The sequence below is a fragment of the Dasypus novemcinctus genome, chromosome 21 (assembly GCF_030445035.2).
Source record: "Dasypus novemcinctus isolate mDasNov1 chromosome 21, mDasNov1.1.hap2, whole genome shotgun sequence".
Lineage (NCBI taxonomy): Eukaryota > Metazoa > Chordata > Mammalia > Cingulata > Dasypodidae > Dasypus > Dasypus novemcinctus.
This window is the reverse complement of record NC_080693.1, coordinates 15,052,240-15,077,410: the sequence shown is the minus strand read 5'-3', so window position 1 is coordinate 15,077,410 and position 25,171 is coordinate 15,052,240. Positions and strand designations below refer to the sequence as shown.

General features: G+C 50.2%; 1 protein-coding gene across 1 annotated transcript; it reads right to left on the bottom strand.

The window, feature by feature from the left end:
* Nucleotides 1-21: 21 nt before the first annotated feature.
* Nucleotides 22-5,568, bottom strand: MAPK7 (mitogen-activated protein kinase 7). The gene is made up of 7 exons (XM_004456742.5): nucleotides 4,794-5,568; nucleotides 4,296-4,529; nucleotides 3,462-3,627; nucleotides 1,763-2,841; nucleotides 1,007-1,650; nucleotides 567-700; nucleotides 22-458 (listed from the first exon to the last, which is right to left on the bottom strand). The coding sequence occupies exons 2-7, from the start codon at nucleotides 4,522-4,524 to the stop codon at nucleotides 305-307; spliced, it is 2,406 nt and encodes an 801-aa protein (XP_004456799.1). The 5' UTR covers nucleotides 4,525-4,529; nucleotides 4,794-5,568; the 3' UTR covers nucleotides 22-304.
* Between the last annotated feature and the right edge of the window lie 19,603 nt (nucleotides 5,569-25,171).

Genomic DNA, 25,171 nt, shown 5'->3' with positions numbered 1-25,171 from the left:
CTCCTAAAAGGACACCCAGAGTCAAGTGCCGAGGGGATCCTTGTATTTCACAGGCCTCATTCCGGCGACAGCAAAACGATTGTGTAAAAAATAATAACACACGACACTGGAAAGGACCGCTCAGGGGGAGGCGCTCCTGCCCTGGCTCGGCGGTGGCTCAGGTGGCTGCTTGAGGCTGCAGGGGGGCTGAGGTGAGCCTGCAGGAACACCCGGGCCGGGCCTCACCTGTGGGCCCGGGGCTGCCCACGTCTCCCAGGGGCCCTGGAGCGGGCTCCCCACCCCCGGGGGCCAGGCACGGTGGGGGTCAGGGCTCCTGGAGGTCGGGCAGGTCAGCCAGCAGCATGGGGGAGTCCATCTGAATCTCGCGCTGCAGGGACTCGATGTCGGCGGGGTTCATGCCGTGGCCCTCCAGCCAGTCGGCGAGCAGGGAGGCCGAGAGCGAGGCCGAGTCTGCCTGGCTGCAGCGGGGGGCAGGGAGGGGAGAGGAGGGGGCTGGTAGGAGAGGCCCAGAGGCCCCCGCGGCCCCAGGGATCCCTCTGGCTTGGTCGGGCCGTCCCTGCTCTTACCCATCCTGTGGTCCATCCGCTACACCCATATCGAAAGACTGGTTCAAGAATTCCTCCAGGTCGAAGCCAACCCCATAGCCAGCGCCACTGCCCTTTGGGGTGCCCGAGAACACGGGGGGCAGGGGGTCCTCCACCTGCGGGGGAGGGTGGTGGGGTCACGACATGGGCCGCAGCTGCAGGAGGAGCCTCCGTGGGATACCCCAGGGCCCACGGCCACCGGGCGCTCGTGGGGCGCCCACTCCAAGCACAGTGGCCTCATGGGCAGCACCTTATCTGCCTCAAGGCCACCTCCCCTCGGGCAGGCGGTGCCTCCTCTAGGAGGGGGACAAGCTCAGAAAGACAAAGCCCCAGCTGTGTGTGTCCGCAGAAGGAGGACGGTCCCCGCGCACCACACAAGGACCTCTCGAGCCCGCTGTCCCGGGCCCGGGGTTCTCGCTCACCTGGGACTTGGACAGCTGCTGGGTGACCAGGTTGACATCGGGGGACTCTGAGGTGGAGGGCTGAGGGGCGCCCCCGGGGTCCGCAGGGGGTGGGCCGGGTGGGAAGTAAGGCAGGACTCCCGGGGCGCTGGGTGCAGGCAGCCCGGGGGCTGGCACGAGCGGCTGCGGGACCAGGAGGCTGGGGGCAGCGGGCTGGAGTGGAGTGGGACCAGGGTGGGGCTGAGGGCCTGCTGGGTGGGGGGCTGGGTCAGGGGGTGGGTGGGCGGGCGGGGGTGCGGGGCCGGGGGTGGAGCCTGCAGGCTGGGGTGGGGGGCCTGGGGGCTGGGCTCTGGGGCCTGGGGGTGGGCTGGGGGGCGTGGCTGGGGGGCCTGTGGGGGCGGGGGGCGGGGGCTGGGCCATGCGCGTCCAGCGCTCCAGCAGGCTGCGGTCGTTGTCGCTGAGCACCAGCCCGGCCAGGGGGTCGGTGGAGGGGCCCCCCGGGGCCCCGGCGCCCCGCTCCTTGCGCTCCCGCTCCTGCCGCCTCTTCTCCCGCTCCTTGGCCCGCTCCTGCCGCCGCCGCCGCTTTTCCTCCCGCTCGCGCTGCCGCTCCTGGGCTGTCACGGGCTTGCGAGGCTCGGGGGCCTCCAGCGGGGCGCTGGGACCATCTGCAGAGCAGTTGGGGAGGGGGTTGGGGGGGTAAAGCGTCAGAGCCTCCAGCACCATCCGGGCTGGGAGCACCCGCCACCTCCCGGGGCTGACCCCGGCGTCCACGGGCACCTTTGAGCCGGTTGCGCAAGGACTTCAGCAGGGCGGCTTTGAGGGCGGCCTTGGTGTTATCCGAGATGGCGCCCTCTCGCTTCGGGGGGGCAGGCTCACTGAGGGGCGGGGGCGGCCTGAGGGTCAGCGCCATGGTTTCGGGGGCTGGGATGGGGCGGGGCACTGGGACGGGCGGGGGCGACTCCATAGTGCAGTCCCCGCCGGGCGCCCGGGGGCTGGGCATCTCGACGTCCGGGCAGCCCGGCTCGCTGGCCACGGGCCGCAGCGGGGGCTGGAAGCGGATCTGCTGGCGGATGCCCTCCCGCCGGGCGTGGAAGTCCTCGATCTCGGCCACGATGGCCTCCTTGATGCGCTCCCGGGTGAGGGCTTCCCGGTCGAAGGCAAAGTCGAAGGGTGGGGCGCAGTCGGGCTCGTCGTCGGGGTCGTGGTACTTGGCCAGGAAGGGGTGGCGCAGGGCCGCCGCGGCCGAGATGCGGCTCCCGGGCTCGAAACGCAGCATGCGGCCCAGCAGGGAGAGGGCCTGGCGGTCGGCGCCCGGGTACACCGTCTCCCAGGGCACGGGCTGGCGCGGCGGCAGGCTCTGGATGTAGGCCCGCACCCTCTCGGCCCCCACCGCCTGCACCACGGCAGGGGAGGGGGTGCCCAGCACCGTCATGATCAGCTGCAGCTGGTGCACGTAGTTCTTCCCCGGGAAGAGCTGGCGCCGGGCCAGCATCTCGCCAAAGATGCAGCCCACGGACCACAGGTCGATGGCCTGCGTGTACTCGTGCAGCGAGAGCATGAGCTCAGGGGCGCGGTACCAGCGCGTGGCCACGTACTCGGTCATGAAATACTGGTGCTCGGCAGGCGAGGTGCACAGGCCACGGGCCATCCCGAAGTCACCGATCTTGAGCTCGCAGTTCTCGTTCACCAGCAGGTTGGAGGGCTTGAGGTCGCGGTGGATGACCTGGGCTGAGTGCATGTACTTGAGGCCGCGCAGCAGCTGGTACAGGAAGTAGCGCACGTGCTCCAGCGTGAGCGGCTGCGAGGAGTGGATGATCTGGTGCAGGTCGCTCTCCATCAGGTCCAGGACCACGTAACTGGGTGAAGGGGCGAGGGGAGTGAGGCAGAGACAGGCATGGACAGGCCCTCCCAAGCTCCAGAGGCTAGCCCCGCCCTCACCATGACTCCCCATCGGGGCGAACAGCCTGGCATAGAGAAGAGTGCTAGCTTCTAGATTCTCTATGATTCGGCGATGGACTTGGTTAGAGTGTTTCTCTCTCTGGACCTAGTTTCCCCATCAGACAAAACAAGGGGCTGGACTAAACCAGGGCTGGTCAATAGATGTGGGGGTCGTATCCCTGGCTTGGGAGCAGCTGCTTGAAAGACTCTGATCAAAATTGCAAAGCCCTGTCCATTTTCCATAGGAAAGTATTCTACAATTGATTAGTGATGTCTGCCATGGGAGCAGGAGGGGGCAGTGGAAGCATGACTGCCCCACGTTCGCCATCCTTGACTAAACTTCCTGAGATTCTCTAACACTGTAATATCTGACCTCTTCTCGAGGAATAACAGCTGCCCTTGGCCACTCCCGAAAGAAGCACTTGTCCCAAAATCCTGGGAATTTTCCCAGCCGGCTTTCCATTGGGTTCAGCGGTCCTTTCAGAAGGTGAACAATCTGGCCCCAGCGCACCCTTCCTCTCCCAGCCCCACTCCTTACACAGACTTGAACTCGCCGTAGGGCACCGTGGGCCTCAGGATGTCCTTGATAGCGATGATGTTGTCGTGCTTGAAGTGTTTGAGTATCTTCAGCTCCCTGAGGGTCCGCTTGGCATTGGTCACCACGTCAAAAGCATTTGGGATCTTCTTGATGGCCACCTGCTGGCCTGAGAGCAGAAAAAAAGGCAGATACCAAAGGATGAGGATGGGACCCTGGGGAAGCTGGAGGGTGATACCAGGCCTCCCTCAGCACTTGGGAGTCTAAAGTGCAAAGAGCAACAGCTACTGTTCACTGAACAACTATTACGTGCCGAGACTTACGTTAAGCACTTTACACACATTATCAAATTCAATCTTCGCGGCTACCCTAAGAGGCAGGTACTAATGGCTCAAGTTAGAGCTAGTTAGTGACAGAGCCAAGAGGCTAAGGCCTGGCTCATCCTACTTCTGCACTCTCCCTCCCCATCTCAGGCCTCACCAGCCCCCACGCGCCAGTCTGTGGTTCCGGAATACAAGTCTCTCTCAAACACTGAGGACAGGATCTCCGCCCTGGCCTAACTGGGCTTGTCATTTTTTTGAAGGAGAAAGCAGACATCTAAAGGAGGATGGCAAAATCACCAGATCAGAGTTCCAGAGGGCCGGGCCTGACAGCTCACAAGTGGCACCTCATGAGTATTTGTTGTCTTGAACCAGAATTCGTATCCCAGTTTTCCTTCCGGACTCAGGCTGGGCAGGTTTCTGACTCTCTGTACCAGGGTCCGTGTATGAGAGAGGAGTAGGACATGCTCCCTGTCCTGCAGAGTCCCTTTTGGAGGAGGAAGGGAGCAGAGCTCACCGGTGAGGCGGCGGCGGGCAGAGGACACCACCCCGTAGGCCCCATTGCCGATGGTCTCGATGATCTCGTACTCGTCCCCTACGTCGAAGGTCACGTCGAAGGAGCGGGCTTTGAGCAGGGCCAGGTTCTTGGCCGTAAGGGTGGCGGTGTTGGCGGGTTCGGCCTTCACCGGCCCCGGGGGCTCTCCGGAGCCGTCCTCGCCGTCTTCCTCCTTTAGGGGCTCGGCCATGGTGTCTGCGTGGGAGAAGCTGGTCGGGAGGGGCCCGCACCCCGCGGGCCTCAGTTTCCCCTCTGTGGGCTTGGGGCGGCAAGATGGGGACATTTCCAAGTTCCCTAAAGCAAAGGGGCCGGGTCGGCGGCACGAAAGAGAGCGGCTGACACGTGGTAAGCCGCCTACACCTGCGAGACGGAGCCCGGAGCTCAGGGTCGAGGGCGACACGAGGGTCGGGGAGGGGGGAGGAGGCCCAGGAAAAAAGGAAGGGGCGGGTCCCCACTCACCGAACGGAGCCTCACCCCGAGGCCTTCTCTGGGCTTTCGGAAGTAGCCGGGATTGCCCGGCCTCCGGTCCCCCACTGGAAAGGGACTCCGGGAGCCGCTCACTTGCTAATTCAAGGGCCGCCGCCGCCGCCCCGGCGTCGAGCTCGGCCCTCCCGGCGCCTCCTGCCCCGCCCCCCCAGGACCACGCCCCATCCCGCTCCGAGCCAATCGCTAGGCTGCCTCTGCGGAGGTTCCCACCCCTTCTCCTCGCGGCGTCCAATCCGAGGCTCCCGGCCGAGGAAGCCCCTCCACCCAACTGCCCGCGCGCGCGCCGCTGTCCAGATCCCCCGCGGGAGCCGCCCAAAGGGTGCACCTCGCTTCACAGGGGTGCGCCTTCGCCCGGCGTCGTCCCTGACGCATGCGCTCTGGCGCCCAAGGCGCGGCTTGAATGGGAGGCCACGCCCCGCACGTCTGCACGCGCGTGCGTGTGTCCACGCTCGGACTCCTCCGGGCCAATCAGAGCTTGTCCCAGGATCCCCGGGGGCCGCTGGAAGACGGCGGAGCGAAAGAGTGGAGATGCTTGGGACCGTTACCTTGGCGACCGGCTTCCGAAATCCTCCTCCTTTTGCTCCTCTTCACTTAACAGTCAGCCTTCCCGGAGACTGTGGCCCCATTTTTTTCGTCCCCCGGAGCCCGGCTCCAGGAATGCACGTTTCCCGGGAGGAGGAGGTGGGGAAGCCCCTTCCGTCCAACCACAGAGATCCGGTCCTCCGCAGTTCTAGAGCGGCCGGCTTGTAGCCGCCGCTGCCTTCCCGCCGCGGGGCCTGTCCGCGCGGCTTCCGCCCTCCCCTAGGTGGAGATTGCCTACCTTGTCGGCGTGTTCCCGTCCTGTTCTCCCAGATTTTGTGCCGCGGCGGAGCCGAGCCGTCCAGCCTCTGCCCCTTCGTGGGGCGTGGGGGCAGGGGGAACCCAGAGAGAGCAGAGCTCGCTCTAGAACTGAGGTGCCCTGGCCCATCCCTGAGCCCGAGAGTGCGTTCACGCAGCAGATGGTTATGGAGCGCCGTCCCTCTACGGCTCGGTGCTGAGGAAGCAAGGCGGACACGGTGGGCAGTGTGAACTGGAAGGAAAGGTGGGGCGTTCGAGACTGTAAGGAAGAAGTGGTTTTGGATTTCGGGCGCCAAAGATGGCTGGGTTTCCAGCGACTGAGTTGAAAAGGAAGGGCCCTGGAAGCTGGGGGAACAGGAAGGCAAAGGTGAGAAGTCAGAAGTAGAGGGACGCAGGCCTTCTGCGGAGATTCGGATGAAATTTGATCAGTAGAGCCTGAGTGCGAGACTCAGGGTTTATTCCTGAGGTCGCAAACTAGTGGCTGATGGCCTAGACCCAGACCAGAAATGAATTTTGGTAAGCCTCCACTTTTTTTTTTTTTCCCATTTATAGTCCCCTCCATTTTGTGTTTTTATTTTTTTAATTTTTAAAAAATTTATTGAAGTATATCACTTAAACATAAACAATAAGTGTATAGTAATAGTTGTGAACTTACAAAACACACATATGTAACGTTATACAGGACTCTCGTACCTCACCCTACCACCAATACCTTGAATTTTTGTTAAAAGTTTTAACTAGGGAAACGGACTTTGGCCCAGTGGTTAGGGCGTCCGTCTACCATATGGGAGGTGCGCGGTTCAAACCCCGGGCCTCCTCGACACGTGTGGAGCTGGCCATGCGCAGTGCTGATGCGCGCAAGGAGTGCCGTGCCACGCAAGGGTGTCCCCCGCGTAGGGGAGCCCCACGCGCAAGGAGTGCACCCGTGAGGAAAGCCGCCCAGGAATGGCGCCGCCCACACTTCCTGTGCCGCTGAGGACAACAGAAGCGGACAAAAACAAAAGCAGACAAAGAAACAAGACGCAACAAATAGACACCAAGAACAGACAACCAGGGGAGGGGGGGAAATTAAATAAATAAATCTTAAAAAAAAAAAAAAAACTTTTTTTTTTTCCATTCCTGGGCAGGCTGCTCTTTCTTTTCACGCTGGGCGGCTCTCCTTATGGGGCGCACTCCTTGCGCGTGGGGCTCCCCCACGCGGGGGACACCCTTGCGTGGCACGGCACTCCTTGTGCGCATCAGCACTGCGCATGGCCAGCTCCACACGGGTCAAGGAGGCCCGGGGTTTGAACCGCGGACCTCCCATGTGGTAGACGGACGCCCTAACCACTGGGCCAAAGTCCGCTCCAAAAAAAAAAAAAGTTTTAACTAATGATTAAAGAGCATTGTCAAAATATTACTACTAACCAAAATATTTTCCCACAACCCACCTATTATTAGCTTTATATCATTTATATACGAGCATACATAAACAATAAGTCTATAGTAAAAGTTGTGAACTTAGAAAGCAAACATGGATAACATACAGGGGTCCCATACATCAACCCTCCACCAACACCTTGCATTCTCGTGAGACCATTGTTACAAATTTTGAAAGAATATTGTCAAATCTTACTACTAATCATAACCCTTATCTTACATTTGGTGTGTTTTTCCCCAGCCCACCCTATTATTATTTTTTAAATATATTTTTTATGACAGAAATTGTAAACTTATAAAACAATTAGACACACGTGCAGAATTCTCAATTCTCAAACACCCCTCTATTAACACACACCATACTGTGGTGAAATATTTTTAACAGATAATATCATTCAGTCATGGCAGATGGACTTCAGTGCCATGTCAGTTGGCCCTACTTTGTAGTTGTGGTCCTGAGTGTGATGGAGCTGGACTCAGGTGTGATCTTTGTTCACAAGCCTCTCCTGTCACTTTTACTGGACCTGTGGTTGGCGCTGGGGTTTAGTGTATACTTGGGGGACCTGAATCTCTGGACTGTCTATGTGATAGCCAGGTCCTGAGCCTAAACAGACTTGCAGCTCCTACACTCTGGTTTATTGGACTTACCCCCTCCAGCTAACAGGGAAGTGAAGAAGGTCAACCACCACACCAGGGAGCCAAGGGTGCCTACAACTGCAAACAGGAGAATTGCATCCATCATCCAAGTGGAATCAAAGCACCCTCTTGATACAGAGGTGGAGTGGACATAACCATCCCAGGGTCCACAGAATGGAGGAATAGAGTATAGATTAGAGTGGACTTACTGATACTCCACTCTGGAACTAATGCAATTAGTAATGGAAGTACATGTAGCACTGAGATGGAGAAAGTAGCCGTGGTAGCTGCTGAGGGTGGGAATGGGAAGAAGAGATGTGATGTGGGGGCATTTTCAGGACTTGGACGTGTCCTGGATGGTGCTGCAGGGACGGTTTCTGGACATTGTATGTCCTCCCATGGCCCACTGGGTGGACTGGGGGACAGTGTAAACTAATGTGGACCATTGACCATGAGGTGCAGCAGTGCTCAGAGATGTATTCACCAAGTGCAGTGAATGTCCCATGATGATGGAGGAGGTTTTGGTTATGGGAGGAGCGGGGTGAGGGGGTGGGAGGGATATATGGGTACCTCATATTTTTTTAATGTAACATTAAAAAATTAAAAAATTTAAAGAAAAGATAATATTATCTGATTGTTACCAAATCCATAGTGTACATTTGGCACACATTTTCCGCACTGCCCCATTATCAACACAGTACATCTTTGGCATAGATGCAAGAATATTATATAATTACTGTTAACCACAGTCCATAGTTCACTCCAGTTGTATCTTTCCTATGCTTCTCCACAGTCCCACCACCTTGCAATAGTGATGTAAATTTGCTCAAGCTCACAAAGGACACTCTTGCATTTGTACCATTAACCACAATTCTCATGCACCTCTTGGTTTACTGTGCTATTCAGTGCCTAGATTACTCTCCAGCATTCTGTCAATTGGCATTTACATCCCTAGATTACCATTTTCAGCCACATCCTCATTTATAAACTAGCTGTTACTCACTAAATGATACTATCCACTCCATACATTTCCACACTTTTACATTAAAGCTAATTAAAACTTCTACATACATTAAGCATCAGTAGTCCATCTCAGTCCTCGTATCTCCCTTAACCACCACCCAACACTAGGTCCTGAAGGTATTTTCCTATAATTTTTTCTGGAAGCTTTATGGTTCTTGCTTTTATTTTTAGGTCTTTGATCCTTTTTTTCCCCTTTATTTTCTTTTAAATGTTACATTAAAAAATATGAGGTACCTATATACCCCCCACCCCCCACCCTACTCCTCTCACATCAACAACCTTTTCCATCATCGTGGCACATTCATTGCATTTGGTGAATACATTTTGGAGCACTGCTGCACCACATGGACAGTGTTCTACATTGTAGTCTACACTCTCCCCCATTCCACCCAGTGGGCCATGGCAGGACACACAATGTCCAGCATCTGTCCCTGCAGCACCACCCAGGACAACTCTAAATCCTGAAAATGCACCCACATCATATCTCTTCTTCCCTCTCCCTACCCTCAGCAGCTACCATGACCACTTATTCCACATCAATATTACAATTTCTTCCCTTATACTAATCACAATAGTTCCCCAGCAGAACACCAGTAGGTCCACTCTATTCCTCCATCCTTTGGACCCTGGGATGGTTAAGTCCAGTCCCCCTCTACATCAAGAGAAGGCTTAGATTCCACGTGGATGATGGATGCAATTCTGCTTGCAGTTGTAAGCACTCTTGGCTCCCTGGTGTGGTGGTTGATCTTCTTCACCTCCCTGTCAGCTGGCCAGGGTAAGTCCAATAAACCAGAGGGTAGGAGTTGCAAGTCTGTTGAGGCTCAGAGCCTGGCTGTCACATGGTCCAGAGATTCAGGTCTTCTGAGTATACACCAATCCAAACGCCAACCACAGGTCCTGTAAAAGTAACAGAAGAGCATGTGTAGAAAGGTCATATCTGAGTCCAACTCCATCACACTCAGGAACACAAACTCCAAAGTAGGGCCCACTGACATTGCCCTGAACTCCAGAGCCATCTGCCATGACCACAGAACCTGTGGGTCTCCGTAGCCCTCAGGAGCACCAGCACCTGGTTTCAATCTACATTGGCTGTCTCTGGTACCCTGCTGAGGTGTGCATAAGCATTACCCCCTCTGATGACCACCCGACTCTTTTTTGGAGACTCATAGCCATATAAACTCATTTGTCCTTTCCATTTCCCCCTTTTATCCAAGGTTTGATCCATTTTGAGTCAAATTTTGGATAAGGTGTGAGATAGGGGTCCTCTTTCCTTCTTTTTGCTATGGCTAGGCAGTTCTTTCAGCACCATTTGTTGAATGGACTGTTTTGTCTGAGCCGTGTGGGTTTGACAGGCTCGTCAAAAATCACTTGACCATATATGTGAGGGTCTGTTTCTGAACCATCAGTTTGGTTCCATTGATCTATGCGTCTGTCTTTATGCCAGTACCATGCTGTTTTTACCACTATAGCTAGGTAATATAATTAAAGTCTAGAGATGAGAGTTTGCTTTTCCTTTTGAAGATGTTTCTGGCCATTCAGGACCCCGCACCCTTCCAAATAAACTTGATAATCATGTTTTCAATTAAAAAAAAGTGCTGGTGGAGTTTTTATTGGGACTGCATTGAATCTACATCAATTTGAGCAGAATTGACATTTCAATGATATTCAGTCTTTCAATCTGTAAGCATGGAATGTTCTTCCAGTTATTTAGGCCTTTTTTGATTTAACATTGAGTTGCAGTTTTCTGAATACAAGTGCTTTACATCATTGGTTAAGTTTATTCCTGACTATATGAGTTTTTATCTGTCATATTTTATTTTCACCACTCTTGACACTTTTAGTTACTTTTGTTGATATAATCTTCATTTCTAGACTCTCTTCTAGGCCTCTCTCTGCTTGTCTTTTCAGGCTCTAGCACACCCTTTAGAACTTCCTGAAAATCTGGTCTCTTGGTTAGAAATTCTCTCAGTTTCTGTTTATCTGTGAATATTCTAAACTCACCCTCATTTTTGAAAGACAGTCTTACTGGATATAAGATTCTTGGCTGGAAGTTTGTCTCTTGTATCTTAAATATATCATACCACTGTCTTCTTGCCTCCATGGTTTTTGCTGAGAAATCAGCATTTAATCTTATTGGGTATCCCTTATATATTATGCATTACTTTTCTCTCGCTGTTCTCAGAATTCTCTCTTTGTCTTTGGCATTTGATATTGTGATTAGTATGTGTCTTGGAGTTGGTTTATTTGGATTTTTTCGGATGGGAGTACATCTATGTCCTTCAGTATGGTTGGAAAGTTTTCTAGCATTATTTCTTCAGATATTCCTTCTGCCCTTTTTCCCTTCTCTTCTCCTTCTGGGACACCCATGACACATATGTTTGCATGTCTCTTGCTGTCATTTAGTTCCCTGAGACCTTGTTCAATTTTTTCCATTCTTTTCATCATCTGTTCTTTTGTATGTTCACTTTCAGAGGCCATTTCTTCAAGGACACCAATCCTTTCTTCTGCCTACTCAAATCTGCTATTATATGATTCCAATTTTTTTTTTTTTTTGGTGGTGGTGTTGTTTTCTCTCCCCTTCCCCCTCCCCACCCTGGTTGTCTGTTCTCTGTGTCTATTGGCTGCATCTTTTTCTTTGTCTGCTTCTGTTGTTGTCAGCGGCATGGGAATCTGTGTTTCTTTTTGTTGCCTCATCTTGCTGTGTCAGCTCTCCATGTGTGTCGCACCATTCCTGGGCAGGCTGCACTTTCTTTCGTGCTGGGCAGCTGTCCTTATGGCGCGCGCTCCTTGAACGTGGGGCTCCCCTACATGGGGGACACCCCTGCGTGGCACGGCACTCCTTGCATGCAACAGCACTGCGCATGGGCCAGCTCCACACGGGTCAAGGAGTTTGAACCGCAGACCTCCCATGCGGTAGACGGACGCCCTAACCACTGGGCCAAATCCGCCGCCCTTTTCCAATGTTTTTAAAATATAATTTATTGTGCCTTTCATTCCCATAAGATCTGCTATTTTTCTATGTATGCTTTCAAATTCTTTGTGCTCATCCAGTGTCTTCTTAATACCCTTAATCTCTTTAGCCATCTCATTGAATTTATTAAGGAGATTTGTTTGAACATCTATGATTAGTTGTCGCAACTCCTTTATGTCATCTGGAGGCTTATCTTGTTCCCTTAACAGGGCCATATCTTCCTCTTTCTTGGTGAGAATTTTAATTTTTTGTTGATGTCTTGGCATCTGGCCTACTAGAGTATTCTGGGTGCAGTTTTTCTCTTTAGTTTAGGGCTTCCTACCCTTTCTCCCTTGCTGGTTGTGCAGTAGGAGCCAAGGATGTAGTTGGTGCTATAAGCTGTAGAGGGTCAAGCTGCCCTCATTGCCCCAGGGACTGATGAAGCTTCTCCCAACTTTCTTCTTTGCCAGAGGTAGGGACAGAGTCCCAGCTGTGTAGAATAATCCGAGCCTTGCAGGCCTAGACTGTAGTTGTCCAGAGAGACTGATGAAGCTTCCTGCCCCTTTCTCCCCTGCCTGGGGTGGTTATGGAGCTGTAGGTGTGGGCAGCAATCTATGTAGTGTGGGTCCAAGATGACTACAGTTGCCCTGATAAACTTCTGATTATTCAGTCTGTGCCAGCAAAAGGTACCTGCAGCTACCTATATAGGCTGGTTTAGGGCCTGCCATCCTCCTTCCTGCCAGAGGCAGGGCTGAAGCCCAGGCCAGGGCTAGAGGCCGATCTGGGTGAAAGAAATCGGTTCCTACCATCAGTCAGCCTGGCTTCCCCTCAGACTGGGGGTGGAGTCAAAATGGCAGCCACTGGCCTCCTTCTGACCTGGATGAGTTCATACTTTAGCTGTTCTTTGGGTTATACTCTAGCCAGCCGAATCCACCAATCAGTAGCTGAAATCAGTGGCCAACTGTCTCCTCCTCCCCTGTTTTTGGGAAATGGAGCTTTTAATTCAAGCCACAGAATAGCTCCTGGGGTGGCTTGCGCTGCCAAAGGAGGACAATCACCAGCCTCCACGGCATGACTGGTAATTTCCCAGAGAGGCTGGGGCAGGTCCCCACAGCTTCCTCCTGGCCAGAGGTGGACTGGAGCCTAGGCTAGAGCTACAATCTGACCTGGATGGAAAGAATCTGGTCCCCACCAGCACTGTGATTCTCAGTCCGCCCTGCCTCCCCTCATGCCAGGCACACCATTAAGATGGTGGCTACCAGCCTCTTTCTGTCTTGGAAAGGCTCAAACTTTAGCTGTTCTTAGGATTATATTTTAGCCCCCTGAATTTACTCCTCAGTAGCTGAAGTTGGTGCCCAGCCACTCTTCCTCCCCCGTTTTGGGGAAGTGGAGCTTCCAATTCCAGCTGCAGAACAGCTCCCGAGGTGGCTTGTGCCTCCAGTGGAGGATGGACTCCAGCCTCCATCACGTGGAGTATTCATGAATCTTCTCTGCAGATGAGCAGTCTCCTCTCTTCTATTCCATCAGATATGTTGCAGGATGCTCTTCTGGCCCCCTGGAGCCCCCAAACAGGTGCTTCAGCAGCTCCAGAGAGTGCTGAGTGTTTGCTCTAGGAGCATCTCACTCTGCTGCCATCTTGCTGGTTGTCCTCTGTTTTTATTTTTATGTCTTACTGAACTGTACATACAGAAAGTTGCACATATCACAAGTGTACTGCTCAATAAATTTTCACAAATTGAACTTGAATCCAGAGAAGAAACAGGACGTGACCAGTCCCTCAAAAGTCCCTCCTTTTTTCTGGTAGTGAGTTATTTCTATTAACTCTTTTCCATGTTCTTTGTTTGTTTGTTTAACTAGATTATAAGAGAGTTATTGGGATCGTTACAATAAAATAGGAAAGTAGGTATTATATTTTTTAAAACTCAGCCTCAGGAAAATGTATATTTAGGAGTAGTAGATAAGGCCCAGGGGAAAATTAGCATTTCGATATATTAAGTTCATATGGTCCAACTGACTTAAGGTTCAATGTGAATTTGTATTGTTATATATGCTTGTACATGATTCAAAACTCAAATAATGTAAAAAGTCTTAAGTGAAAAATCTTTGTACAAACCCCAGATGATTGTTTTTATTAGTTTCTTACTGGCAGTAAGTATTGCAAATGCAAATATATATTATCTGTCTTTTTCTAGCCCCTTTCATACATAAAAAGCAATATATGCATTTTCTCTGATTACATTTCCATATCAACGAGAGAGTTGCCTTATTTTCTCATAAGAGCTTTTTTGAGATATAATTCATGGACCATACAATTCAGTGGTTTTCAGTATGGTCAGAGTTCTGCAACCATCACCGCTATCCAGTTTTTGAACATTTTCAACACCCTAAAAAGAAACCCTGCACTTGTTGTCAGTTCTTCCCCTTTTCACCCCCCCCCCTTCAGTCCCTGGCAACCACTAATCTACTTTCTGCCTCTGGATTTGCCTGTTCATATGGAGTTATACAGTGGGAAGCCTTTTGTGTTTGGCTTTATTCACTTAGTATAATGTTTTTCAGTGTCATCCACTAAGTCTATAGATAAGCTCAAGGTGAATGGCCATTATTTTTTCAAATATTCTTTCTCCCTTTTTCCCTTTTCTTCTCCCTCTGGAATACCCATAATTCATATGTTGGTACACTTTATGGTGTCCCACAGGTCCCCTAAGCTCGGTTCACTTTTCTTCATTATTTTTTCTTTCTGCTCCTCAGACTGGATTATATCAATTGCTTTATCTTCAAGTTTGCTGATTCTTTCTTCTCCCTGTTTGAATCTGCTATTGAACCCTTGAATGAATTTTCTACTTCACTTTTTATACTTTTCAACTCTGGAATTTCCTTTGGTTCTTTTTAAAAATTTCTGTCTCTTTATTGAAATTCTCCTTTTGTATACATATGTTCCTGGCCTCCTTTATCTATTTGTCCATGTTTTCCTTTAGCTCATTTTTAGGACAGGTGACTTAATGACAATCTACAGAATGGGAATCAATATTTGTAAATTGTATATCTGCCCTGGAACTTTTATCCAGAATATATAAAGAACTCCTGCAACACAATGATAAAAAGACAAACAGTCCAATTAAAAATGGGCAAAGGATTTGAATAGACATTTCTCTAAAGAAGACATACAAATGGCCAATAAACACATTAGTCATTATGGAAATCATCTGCAATGAGATACCACTTCTAACTTACTAGGATAAATAAATAAAATTTTTAAATGAAAAAGACAGTAACAAGTGTTGGTAAATATGTGGAGAAATTGGACCTCTCATACTTTGCTGTTGGGAGTATAAAATGATGAGCAGCCACTCTGAAAAACATTATGGCAGTTCTTCAAAACGTTAAGCATAGTTGTCACATGACCTAGCAATACCACTCCTAGGTATATACCAAGTGTGGTAATTTGAAGCTATGTAGCCCAGAATAACACGTTCTTAATCCGTTCCTGTGGGTAATGTGGATAAATAGGGCCTTTTGATGAGGTTCCTCCAGATAAGGTGTGGCACAGGATGGACCTTAATCCTCTTACTAAAGACCTTATAGAGAAGATCAAAGAGAGAGAAAAGGCCATAGAAGAAGCACCCAGAAGCTGAAAGTCAACAGATACTGGAAGAGAAGAGCGGTGTAGGGGGAGGCCACCATGAGCATTGCCATGTGACAGAGGGGCCTGGGACCAAGGATGGTTGTCAGCCAGCCCCAGAACACCAGTCTCTGAGAAGAAAGCATTGCCTTGATTTAGACTTTCAGCCTCAAAACTGTGACTCAGGAAATTCCCATTGTTTAAGCCAACCCAGTGCATGGTATTTGCTTTAGCAATGAGGAAATTAAAACAGAGAGAATTGAAAACATATGTTCATGCACAAATGTGTATGTTCACAGCATCATGATTCATAGCAGTTAAAACATGGAAAATAATCAAATGTCAATCAACTGATAATAACAAAATGTGACCTCTCCATACAGTGATACAAAATGTTTTTTCATGTGTTTCTTCACCATTTGTATTTTTATCAGGTTGTTTGTCTTTTTATTTTGAGTTATATGATCTCTTTATAAATCATAGATATTAAACCCTTATTGGATATATGATTGTCAAATATTTTCTCCCATTGAATCGGCTGCCTTTTCACCCTTTTGACAAAATCCTTTGAGTTGCAAAAGTTTTTAATTTTGAGGAGGTCCCATTTATCTTTTTTCTTTCTTTTTTTTTTTTAAATTTTTTTTTTTTAAAGATTTATTTATTTATTTAATTTCCCCCCCTCCCCTGGTTGTCTGTTCTTGGTGTCTATTTGCTGCGTCTTGTTTCTTTGTCTGCTTCTGTTGTCATCAGCGGCACGGGAAGTGTGGGCGGCGCCATTCCTGGGCAGGCTGCTCTTTCTTTTCACGCTGGGCGGCTTTCCTCACGGGCGCACTCCTTGCGCGTGGGACTCCCCCACGCGGGGGACACCCTTGCGTGGCACGGCACTCCTTGCGCGCACCAGCACTGCGCATGAGCCAGCTCCACACGGGTCAAGGAGGCCCGGGGTTTGAACTGCGGACCTCCCATATGGTAGACGGACGCCCTAACCACTGGGCCAAAGTCCGTTTCCCCTTTTTTCTTTCATTGCTCGTGTTTTGGGTGTAAGGTTTAAGAAACTACTGCCTACAAAAATATCTTGAAGATGTTTTCCTACATTTTCTTCTAGGAATCTGATGGTGTTTGCTTTTATATTTAGGTCCTTGATCTATTTTAAGTTAATTTTTGTATAAGGTGTGAGATAGGGGTCCTCTTTCTTTCTTTTGGATATGGATATCCAGTTCTCCCAGCATCATTTGTTGAATAGACTGTTTTGACCCAGCTGGGTGGGCTTAACAGCCTTGTCGAAAATCATTTGACTGTACTCCCCAGCGTGGGACATGACTCCCAGAGATGAGCCTCCCTGGCGCCGAGGATTACTACCAAGTGCCAGCTGATGCTGTAACTAGAAAATGACCTTGAATAAAAGGGTCAACTTGGACCAACAGAATATCTCAATCTACATATAATACCAGAAGTTAAAAATGCTTTTTGACCTGAATAAAAGGGGGAAATGGAAAGGACAAATGAGTTTATATGGCTGTGAGTCTCCAGAAAGAGCCAGGAGGTTATCAGAGGGGTTGCCCTTATGCACACCTGAGCAGAGTCCCAGAGACAGGTAAAGTAGATACAACCCCAGATATTGGTTCTTCTGAGGGCTACAGAGACCCCCATGTTCTATGGTCATGGCAGATGGGGTTCAGTGCCATGTCAGGTGGCCCTACTTTGGAGTTTGTGTTTCTGTGTGATGGAGCTGGACTCAGATGTGATCTTTGTCCACAAGTCTCTCCTGTTACTTTTACCAGAACTGAGTTGGTGCTGGGGTTTACTGTATACCCAGGAGACCTGAATCTCTGGACTGACCATGTGATAGCCAGGCTCTGAGCCTCAACAGACTTGCAACCCCTACACTCTGATTTATTGGACTTACCCCACTCATCTAACATGGAGGTGAAGAAGGTCATCCACCACACCAGGGAGCCAAGAGTGCCTACAACTGAAAGGAGAATTGCATCCATCATCCATGTGGAATCTAAGCCCTCTCTTGATATAGATGTGGAGTGGACACAACCATTCTAAGGTCCACAGGATGGAGGAATAGAGTAGACTTACTAATAACTTATTCATGAACTATTGTGATTAGTAATCAAAGAAAATGTGGCATTGGCATGGAGAAAGTGGCCATGGTGGCTCCTGGGGGTAGGGAGTGGAAGAGATGTGATGTGGGGGCATTTTCGGAGGTTGGAGTTGTCCTGGGTGGTGCTGCAGGGACAGTTACTGGACATTGTATGTCCTCCCATGGCCCACTGGGTGGACTGTGGGGGAGTGTGGGCTATGATGTGGACCATTGACCATGAGGTGCAGCAGTGCTCAGAGATGTATTTGCCAAATGCAGTGAATATCTCATGATGATGGAGAAGGTTGTTATGGGGGGAGGAGTGGGGTGAGGGAAGTGAGGGGTATATGGGGACCTCATTTTTTTAATGTAACATTAAAAAAATAAAGACAAAAAAATCATTTGACTGTAGATGCGAGGGTCTATTTCTGAGTTCTCAGTTTGGTTCCATTGGTCAATCTGTCTATCTTTATGCCAGTACCATGCTCTTTTTACCACTGTAACTAAGTAATGTGCTTTAAAGTCAGGAAGACATTTTGGCTATCCAGGCCCCCTTACCCTTCCAAATAAATTTGACTATTGGCTTTTCGATTTCTGCAAAAAAGGCTGTTGGGATATTTATTGGAATCATGTTGAATCTCCAAATAAGTTTGGGTAGAATTGATGTCTTAACAATGTTTAGTTTTCCAATCCATGAACACAGAATGTCCTTCCATTTATTTCAGACTTCTTCTGTTTCTTTTAGCAATGTTTTGTAGTTTTCTGAATACAGGTCCTTTATTTGTTTGGTTAAGATTATTCTTAAATATTTGATTGTTTTAGTCGCTACTATAAATGGAATTTTCTCATTTCTTCCTCAGACTGCACATTAGTAGTGCATAGAAACACAGTCGATTTTTGCATATTAATCTTGTATCCTGCCACTTTGCTGAACTCATCTATTCTAGTAGCTTTATTGTGGATTTTTCCGGATTTTCTAAATATAGTATCATATCATCAGCAAATAGTGAAAAATTTATTTCTTCCTTTCCTATTTGGGTGTCTTTTATTTCTTTGTCTAGCCTAATTGTTATAGCTATAACTTTAGCACAATATTGAATAATAATGATAAGTGGGCATCTTTATGTTGTTCCTGATCTCAGTAGGAAAGCTTTCACTCTTTCACCATAGAGTACAAAGCTACCTGTAGGTTTTTCATATACGCACTTTACCATATTGAGAAAGCTTCCTTCTGTTTCTATCTTTTGGAGTGTTTTTATCAGGAAGAGGTGCTTTATTTTGTCAAAGGCCTTTTCTGCATCAATTGAGAGGATCATGATTTTTCTTCTTCAATTTATCAATGTGGTTTATTACACTAACGGATTTTCTTGTGTTGAACCACCCCTGCATACCTGGGATTAAACCCACTTGATCATGGTATAAAATTCTCTTAATGCGCTTTTGGATTTGGTTTGCAAGCATTTTCTTGAGGATGTTTACATCTATATTCATTATAGATTTTGGTCTGTAATTTTCTTTTTTCGTAGTATTTTTATCTGGTTTTGGTATTAGGGTGATGTTGGCTTCATAGAGTGAGTTTGGTAGTGTTCTTCTGTTCAGTATTTTGGAAGAGCTTGAGCAAGATGGGTATGAGAGCAACTTTGAGTGATTGGTAGAATTCACCTGTCATGTCATGTGGTCCCAGGCTTTTATCTTTGGGAGTTTTTCTTTGTTTGTTTGTTTGAACAAATCAATTTTATGTATACATATTAATAAATCATGCAGTTCATCCAAAGTGTACAATCAGTGATATTTGGTATAATCACATAGTTGTGCATTCATCACTTCACACCTTATAAAGCACCCTCATTATTTCAATAATAACAACAAATGAACAAGAAAATTCTTCACCTCTCAGTCTCTGTTTCCCTTGCTGTACAAAGCTCCTATTTCTGGCTATTCGTGCACATAATTTATTTATTTATTAAGCAGTTTTATTGAGATATATTCACATATGATCTATCTAAAGTGTATAGTCAATGGCTTTGAGAATAATCACAATGTTGTGCATTCATCATTGCAGAAATTTTTAGAATTATTTCATTATTCAGAAAAAACTCCATACCACTTAGCATGCCTTCCCCAGCCTTATATAACCACTAATCAAATATCATCTTTATAAATTGATTTATATTTACATTTTATATAAATGGTATCATACAATATGTTATACAACATATTTCATTCATAGTAATGCAGTCATAAAGTATTTGTCCTTTTGTGTCTGGCTTACTTCGATCAACATAATAGCCTCCAGGTTTATCCATGTTGTCACATGCTTTATGACTACATTTCTTCTTGCAGCTGCATCACATATCAGTGAATACAGATCCATTCATCAGCTGAGGGACACCTAGGTGGTTTCCATCTTTTGGCAATTGTGAATAATACTGCTATGAACATCATTGTGCAGATGTCTGTTTGTGTCACTGTTCTCAGTCTTCTGGTTATATACCCAGTATGTTAGATAATTTTCCTTCCTCTTCAATTTATTGGAAGAGTTGCAACGGGATTGCTGTTAATTCTTTTCAAAATCCTTGATAGAATTCATCTATGAAGTCATCTGGTCCTGGACTTTGCTTTGCTGGGAGATTTTTTATGATGAATTCAATCTCTTTAAATGTGATTGGTTTATTAAGTTCTTGTATTTCTTGTAGCATCCGTGTAGGTTGTCTGTGCATTTCTAGGAATTTGTCCATTTGATCTATGTTGTCTAGTTTGTTGACATACAGTTTCTCATAATACCCTCTTTTTTTTAAAGATTTATTTATTTATTTCTCTCCATTTCTCCCCCCCACCCTGGTTGTCTGTTCTCTGTGTCTATTTGCTGCATCATCTTCTTTGTCTGCTTCTGTTGTCAGCGGCACAGGAATCTGTGTTTCTTTTTGTTGAGTCATCTTGCAGTGTCAGCTCTCCGTGTGTGTGGCGCCATTCCTGGGCAGGCTGCACTTTCTTTCGTGCTGGGCAGCTCTCCTTACGGGGTGCACTCCTTACGTGGGGCTCCCTTATGTGGGGGACACCCCTGCGTGGCAGGGCACTCCTTGCGCGCAGTGGCATCAGCACTGCGCATGGGCCAGCTCCACACGGGTCAAGGAGGCCCGGGGTTTGAACCAGGGTCAAGGAGGATCTCCTATGTGGTAGGCGGATGCCCTAACCACTGGGCCAAGTCTGCCACCTTAAGAACCAGAAGTTCAGGTAACACTGGGTTCGAATGCCTACAGCCAGGGCTTGGTGATTCAGCCCATTGTCAGACATCCCCGCGGGTTGGCTGGGCCTCTGAGCTGACTGGCTGGGCTTCTGTTCTGATTGGCTGGGCCTCTGAGCTGACTGGCTGAGCTTCTGTTCTGATTGGCTGGGCCTCTGAGCTGACTGGCTGGGCTTCTGTTCTGATTGGCTGGGCCTCTGAGCTGACTGGCTGGGCTTCTGTTCTGATTGGCTGGTGCTCATGCCATCTGTGTTAGTAAATATCTTGAACACCACCCCTCCCCCAAGCCACTGGCTGGGACTAAGCACGGCCATTTATCCCCTTGGTTGGGAGGGTGGTGAGGAGGGATTGCCCGGCTGGACAGGGGAGGAGGGCAGCAGCACAGAAGCCAGAGGAACCAATCAGGGGCAGAAAGCCAAGCGTCTTGATCTTGCATCATTTGTGCAGTTCAGCCACGTGCCTGAACTAGTCTGCAGTCTTAGAGCAGAGGAATACTGCCAGTAGCCACATCTTTCAACAAAGGAGGAAGCAAAAGCTAGATGTGGAGATCAGCTCATTGAAGACCAAAGAAAGAGAGCACAGTTCTTCACGGAAATGAAGTGCCGGCTAATGACACTCATTGCAGCTGCCTTGGCCCTGGCTGTCCTCACCTATGGAGCCTGGGAGGAAAATGCCCAAATTTCCAGACTCCCTTGCAGCTAGCGGAGGCCACGTGACTCAGTTCTGGCCAGTGGGTATGAAAGCCCACATGAAGTCTTGCCAGGAAATCTCAGTGGCCTCCCCCTTCTGCCTTAGTTTCCTTGCTGTAACGAAAGACCACAAACTTAAAACAACAGAAATGCACTGTCCCACAGTTCTAGAGGCCAGAAGTCTGAACCCAAGGTCCACGCTCCCCCCTCTGAAAACTGTAGGGGCGAAACCTTCCTGGGCTGTCCTAGCTGCTGGTGGCTGCTGGCTGTCTTAGTTTGCCAAGAGCGAAATACCAGAAATGGGTTGGCGTTTAAAACGGGAAATTTATTAGGGGTAAAAGCTTACAGTTTTGAGGCTGCAAAAATGTCCAAACCAAGATCCCATCAGAGATGCTTTCTCACCAAGGTCAGCTACTGGTGACGCGGGCGTTCTGCCCCGGGGTGAGGCAGGATGGCGGGCCTGCCAGTCTCTGCCGAGGCCCCTGCTTCCCCTCTGGGCTCGCGTCTCCAGGAGCCCGGTTGTGAGCAGTCAGGCAGATGGCTCCTTCCCGGCCTCCTCCTCAGCCTCGGCTGCTCCGCTTTCTCCCTGAGCCCAGCTGTGGGCCGTGAGGCATATGGCTTGTCTCCTCAGTCTTGTGCTGCTCCGTGGGCCCAGCCCCTCAGGGGCCTCTCTCCATGCCTCTGCTCTGCTGATTCCAGCCTTCAGGACCTCCCAGCCTCCTGGGGCTTCTCTGTCTTCCTGCAATCCTCGCACATGGCAAGATCAAAACGGCAGCTTCCTTTCCCTGGGTGTCTCTTTTGCATGTCTCCATTTATTTAAGCCTCCAGTGAGAGAGCAGAAACCCAGCTTGAATCACACCTCACTGAGGCAGTCCAATCAGAAGACTCTAATCAAGTGATCTGATCGAGATCCCTTAAATTTTGAATCCAATCAAAAGACCTCATCTACGCTGCATCTACAGGCCATAATTTTTCAGGGTCCATAAAAGACAAACCAGTACAGCAGCCTTCCATGGCATTCCTTGGCTTGTGGATGCAGCACTGCAATTCCCACCTGCTCCTCTTCACCTGGCCACCTCCCCAGTGTCTGTCTGCTGTCTTGTCCCCTCTTCACATAAGGACATCAGTTGTATGGACTGATGATGTTGGAGTTTGATGCTGAAGCCTTAAGCTGGAGCCCGGGAAGTCAGCCCACAGAGGAAAGAGAAGCCAGCCCCAGGAGGAGAGGAACCCTGAGCCCAGGAAGAAGCAAGCCCTGGGAAGAGAGGAACCCTGAACCCAGAGAGAAGCAAGACCCTGAAAGGGGGAACCCAGGAAGCCTGAACCCTGTAGACGTTGGCAGCCATCTTGCTCCAGCATGTCAGAATAGACTTTGGTGAGGGAAGTAACTTAGGCTTATGGCCTGGTAATTGTAAGCTCCTACCCCAAATAGATACCGTTTATAAAAACCAACCAGTTTCTGGTATTTTGCATCAGCGCCCCTTTGGCTGATTGATACAGGGGCAGAATAACAACTTCAATGTATTAGAATCTCCTGGGCCAGGCACTTGGGATATGATAGATTACCTCAGTTTGTGTCTCACAATAACCATGTGATGATGGTATTATTACCCCAAAGCAAGATAGGGAAGGTGAGGTTCAGAGAGGGTGAGCGACTTGTTCAAGGCCACACAGCCTGCAAAGTGGCAGAGAAAAGATTCAAACCCAGGTCTGTGGAAGTTCCAGAGCCCACAAACAGTCATGACACGGCTGCTGCCACTCTGTCAGCTCGACAGATAGTGGCTAATTTAACTGTCAAAAGAAACATGGAAACGCATTGTCAGAATGTGATACTGAGGGAAGCGGATGTGGCTCAAGCAGTTGGGCTCCTGCCTACCACTGGGAGGTCCTGGTTTGGTTCCCGGTGCCTCCTAAAGAAGACAGCGAGCTGGCACAATGGGCAGGCACAGTGAGCTGACACAAGAAGAAAAAGAAAATGAGAGACACAACAAAGCAGGGAGTGGAGGCGGCTCACGCGATTGGGCACCTCCCTCCCACACTAGAGGTCTCTGGTTCAGTTCCCAATGCCTCCTAAAGAAACAAAAGAAGACAAATAGACACAGCAAGTGCCAACAACGAGAGGGTGGGGAGAAATAAATAAAATAAATCTTAAAAAAAAAAAAAAAGAATGTGATCCTCAAGAGTAAGGCACATGGAGGGGGGCATCGGACTTCAGGGGAGTGGGAAGGGAGCAGGCTGTTTAAGAAAGGCTTCACCAAGGTGGGCTTTGAAGGCTGGATAGGAGTTCTCTAGGTGGATAAGGTAGGGAATGACATGTTAGATAGAGGGAACAGCATGTGCCAACTTGGAGGCAGGAATAAGCACGAGTGTTCCCAGAACTGTTTTTAATTAGGAGAAAAAGCTTAAAGGTGTTGAGCACAAGTATGTTCTAAGTACTTGACATACGTAATCCCCACAAGAATCTCCAGCGGTATGAGGAGGAAACTGAGGCTGTGAGAGGTTAAATGGCTTTCCCAGCCTCACACAGGAGTCTGATGCCAAGCTGCAGGGGCAAGAGGTCGTAGTTCAGGCTGCAGAAGTTTGCAGGGGCCTGGAAAGAGTCGGACAGGCGGGTAGGGGGTGGTGACTTCCAGGCCCCGGGGCTCCAAGCCAAGCCCGGGGGCCCAGTCTCCCCAGGCCCGGGCGCAGGCCGGCAGAAGCCTCCGTCTGGAAGGGCCCCGCCACGTGGCCCCGGCAGGCGGGCACCTTCCTGGGCGGCCAGTACCGCTGCGAGGAGGACCTCATCGTCCAGAATCAGGTGCCCTGGGGTGCCGACTGCTTTGGCAGGGTGCAGGCGCTGGGGCTGGTGACAACAGGAGGGGCCCCCGCCCCGCTCACCTCCCCTCTCTCCACAGTTGCCCTTGATCCTGCTTCAGCATGTCCCTGGGCCCGGCTTGAACCTAGGGTCACTGGGGGCTGTTGAGGTCAAGTGTGCGGTAAAGGAGATGCTCCTGTCCCCAGGAGGGCCTGGGGGCTGGCTCTGGCCCGGCTGGACAGGCCCCACCCTCAGCGGTGTCGTGCAGCCTGTCCCTCTGGCAGCCTGGCCCCAAGTTTCCCTCTTGTGGCTGCTCTGCTGGGTGCAGCTTTGGTAAGGTCGGGAGCAGAAGCCTGCCCTGGGTGGGTGGGGGGACGCAGGATTGGGGGGGGGGGGGGGGCAGACAGGGTGGAGCTGGGGCCCTGCAGCCCCCAGAGAATGGCCTAGCTCTGGCCGGGGGGGTGGGGGGCATCGCTGGGCCGTGGTGCCTCAGTCAGCTTCCAGCTCCACCCTCCCTGCGCCTCGCCCCTCCCCGGGCCTCGGGTGCTCAGGATCCCGGGGGCACCTGAAGCGGCATCAAGGAGACGGTGGAAAACGTTCTCTGGGAGCGGCGGGGGAGGGAGCCCAGCGGAGGACAGACGGAGTTGTACTAACTGGGGTGGGAGCGAAGGGGGCCGGGAAGCTGGAAGGCAGCGGCTATTCACTCACCGGGTGGGGGGAATGGGCCGGGGTGGGGTGAGGGGAGGGGGCCCAGCTGAGGCTCCGCTCCACCCCCCACGCAGACCCCCACATCCCACCCGAGAGCTGCTGAGGCTGATGCACTTGAACAACTGCAAAGACACCTTTCGTCTCCAACCTGACTGTCCCTCCAAGGAAGCCGGCCCGCCCCCAGGCGCCCAGGGCCCCACCACCCCGCCGGCCCACTTGAACTTGTGGTGGCAGGTCCCCGAGGACCCCTGGCCCCACTCCAGCCCTCCGGGTGCCACGAGGTCTGGTCTGGTGGAGCTCAGCCTGGCCACCCTCCCAACCACTCCCACCCCACCCTGGG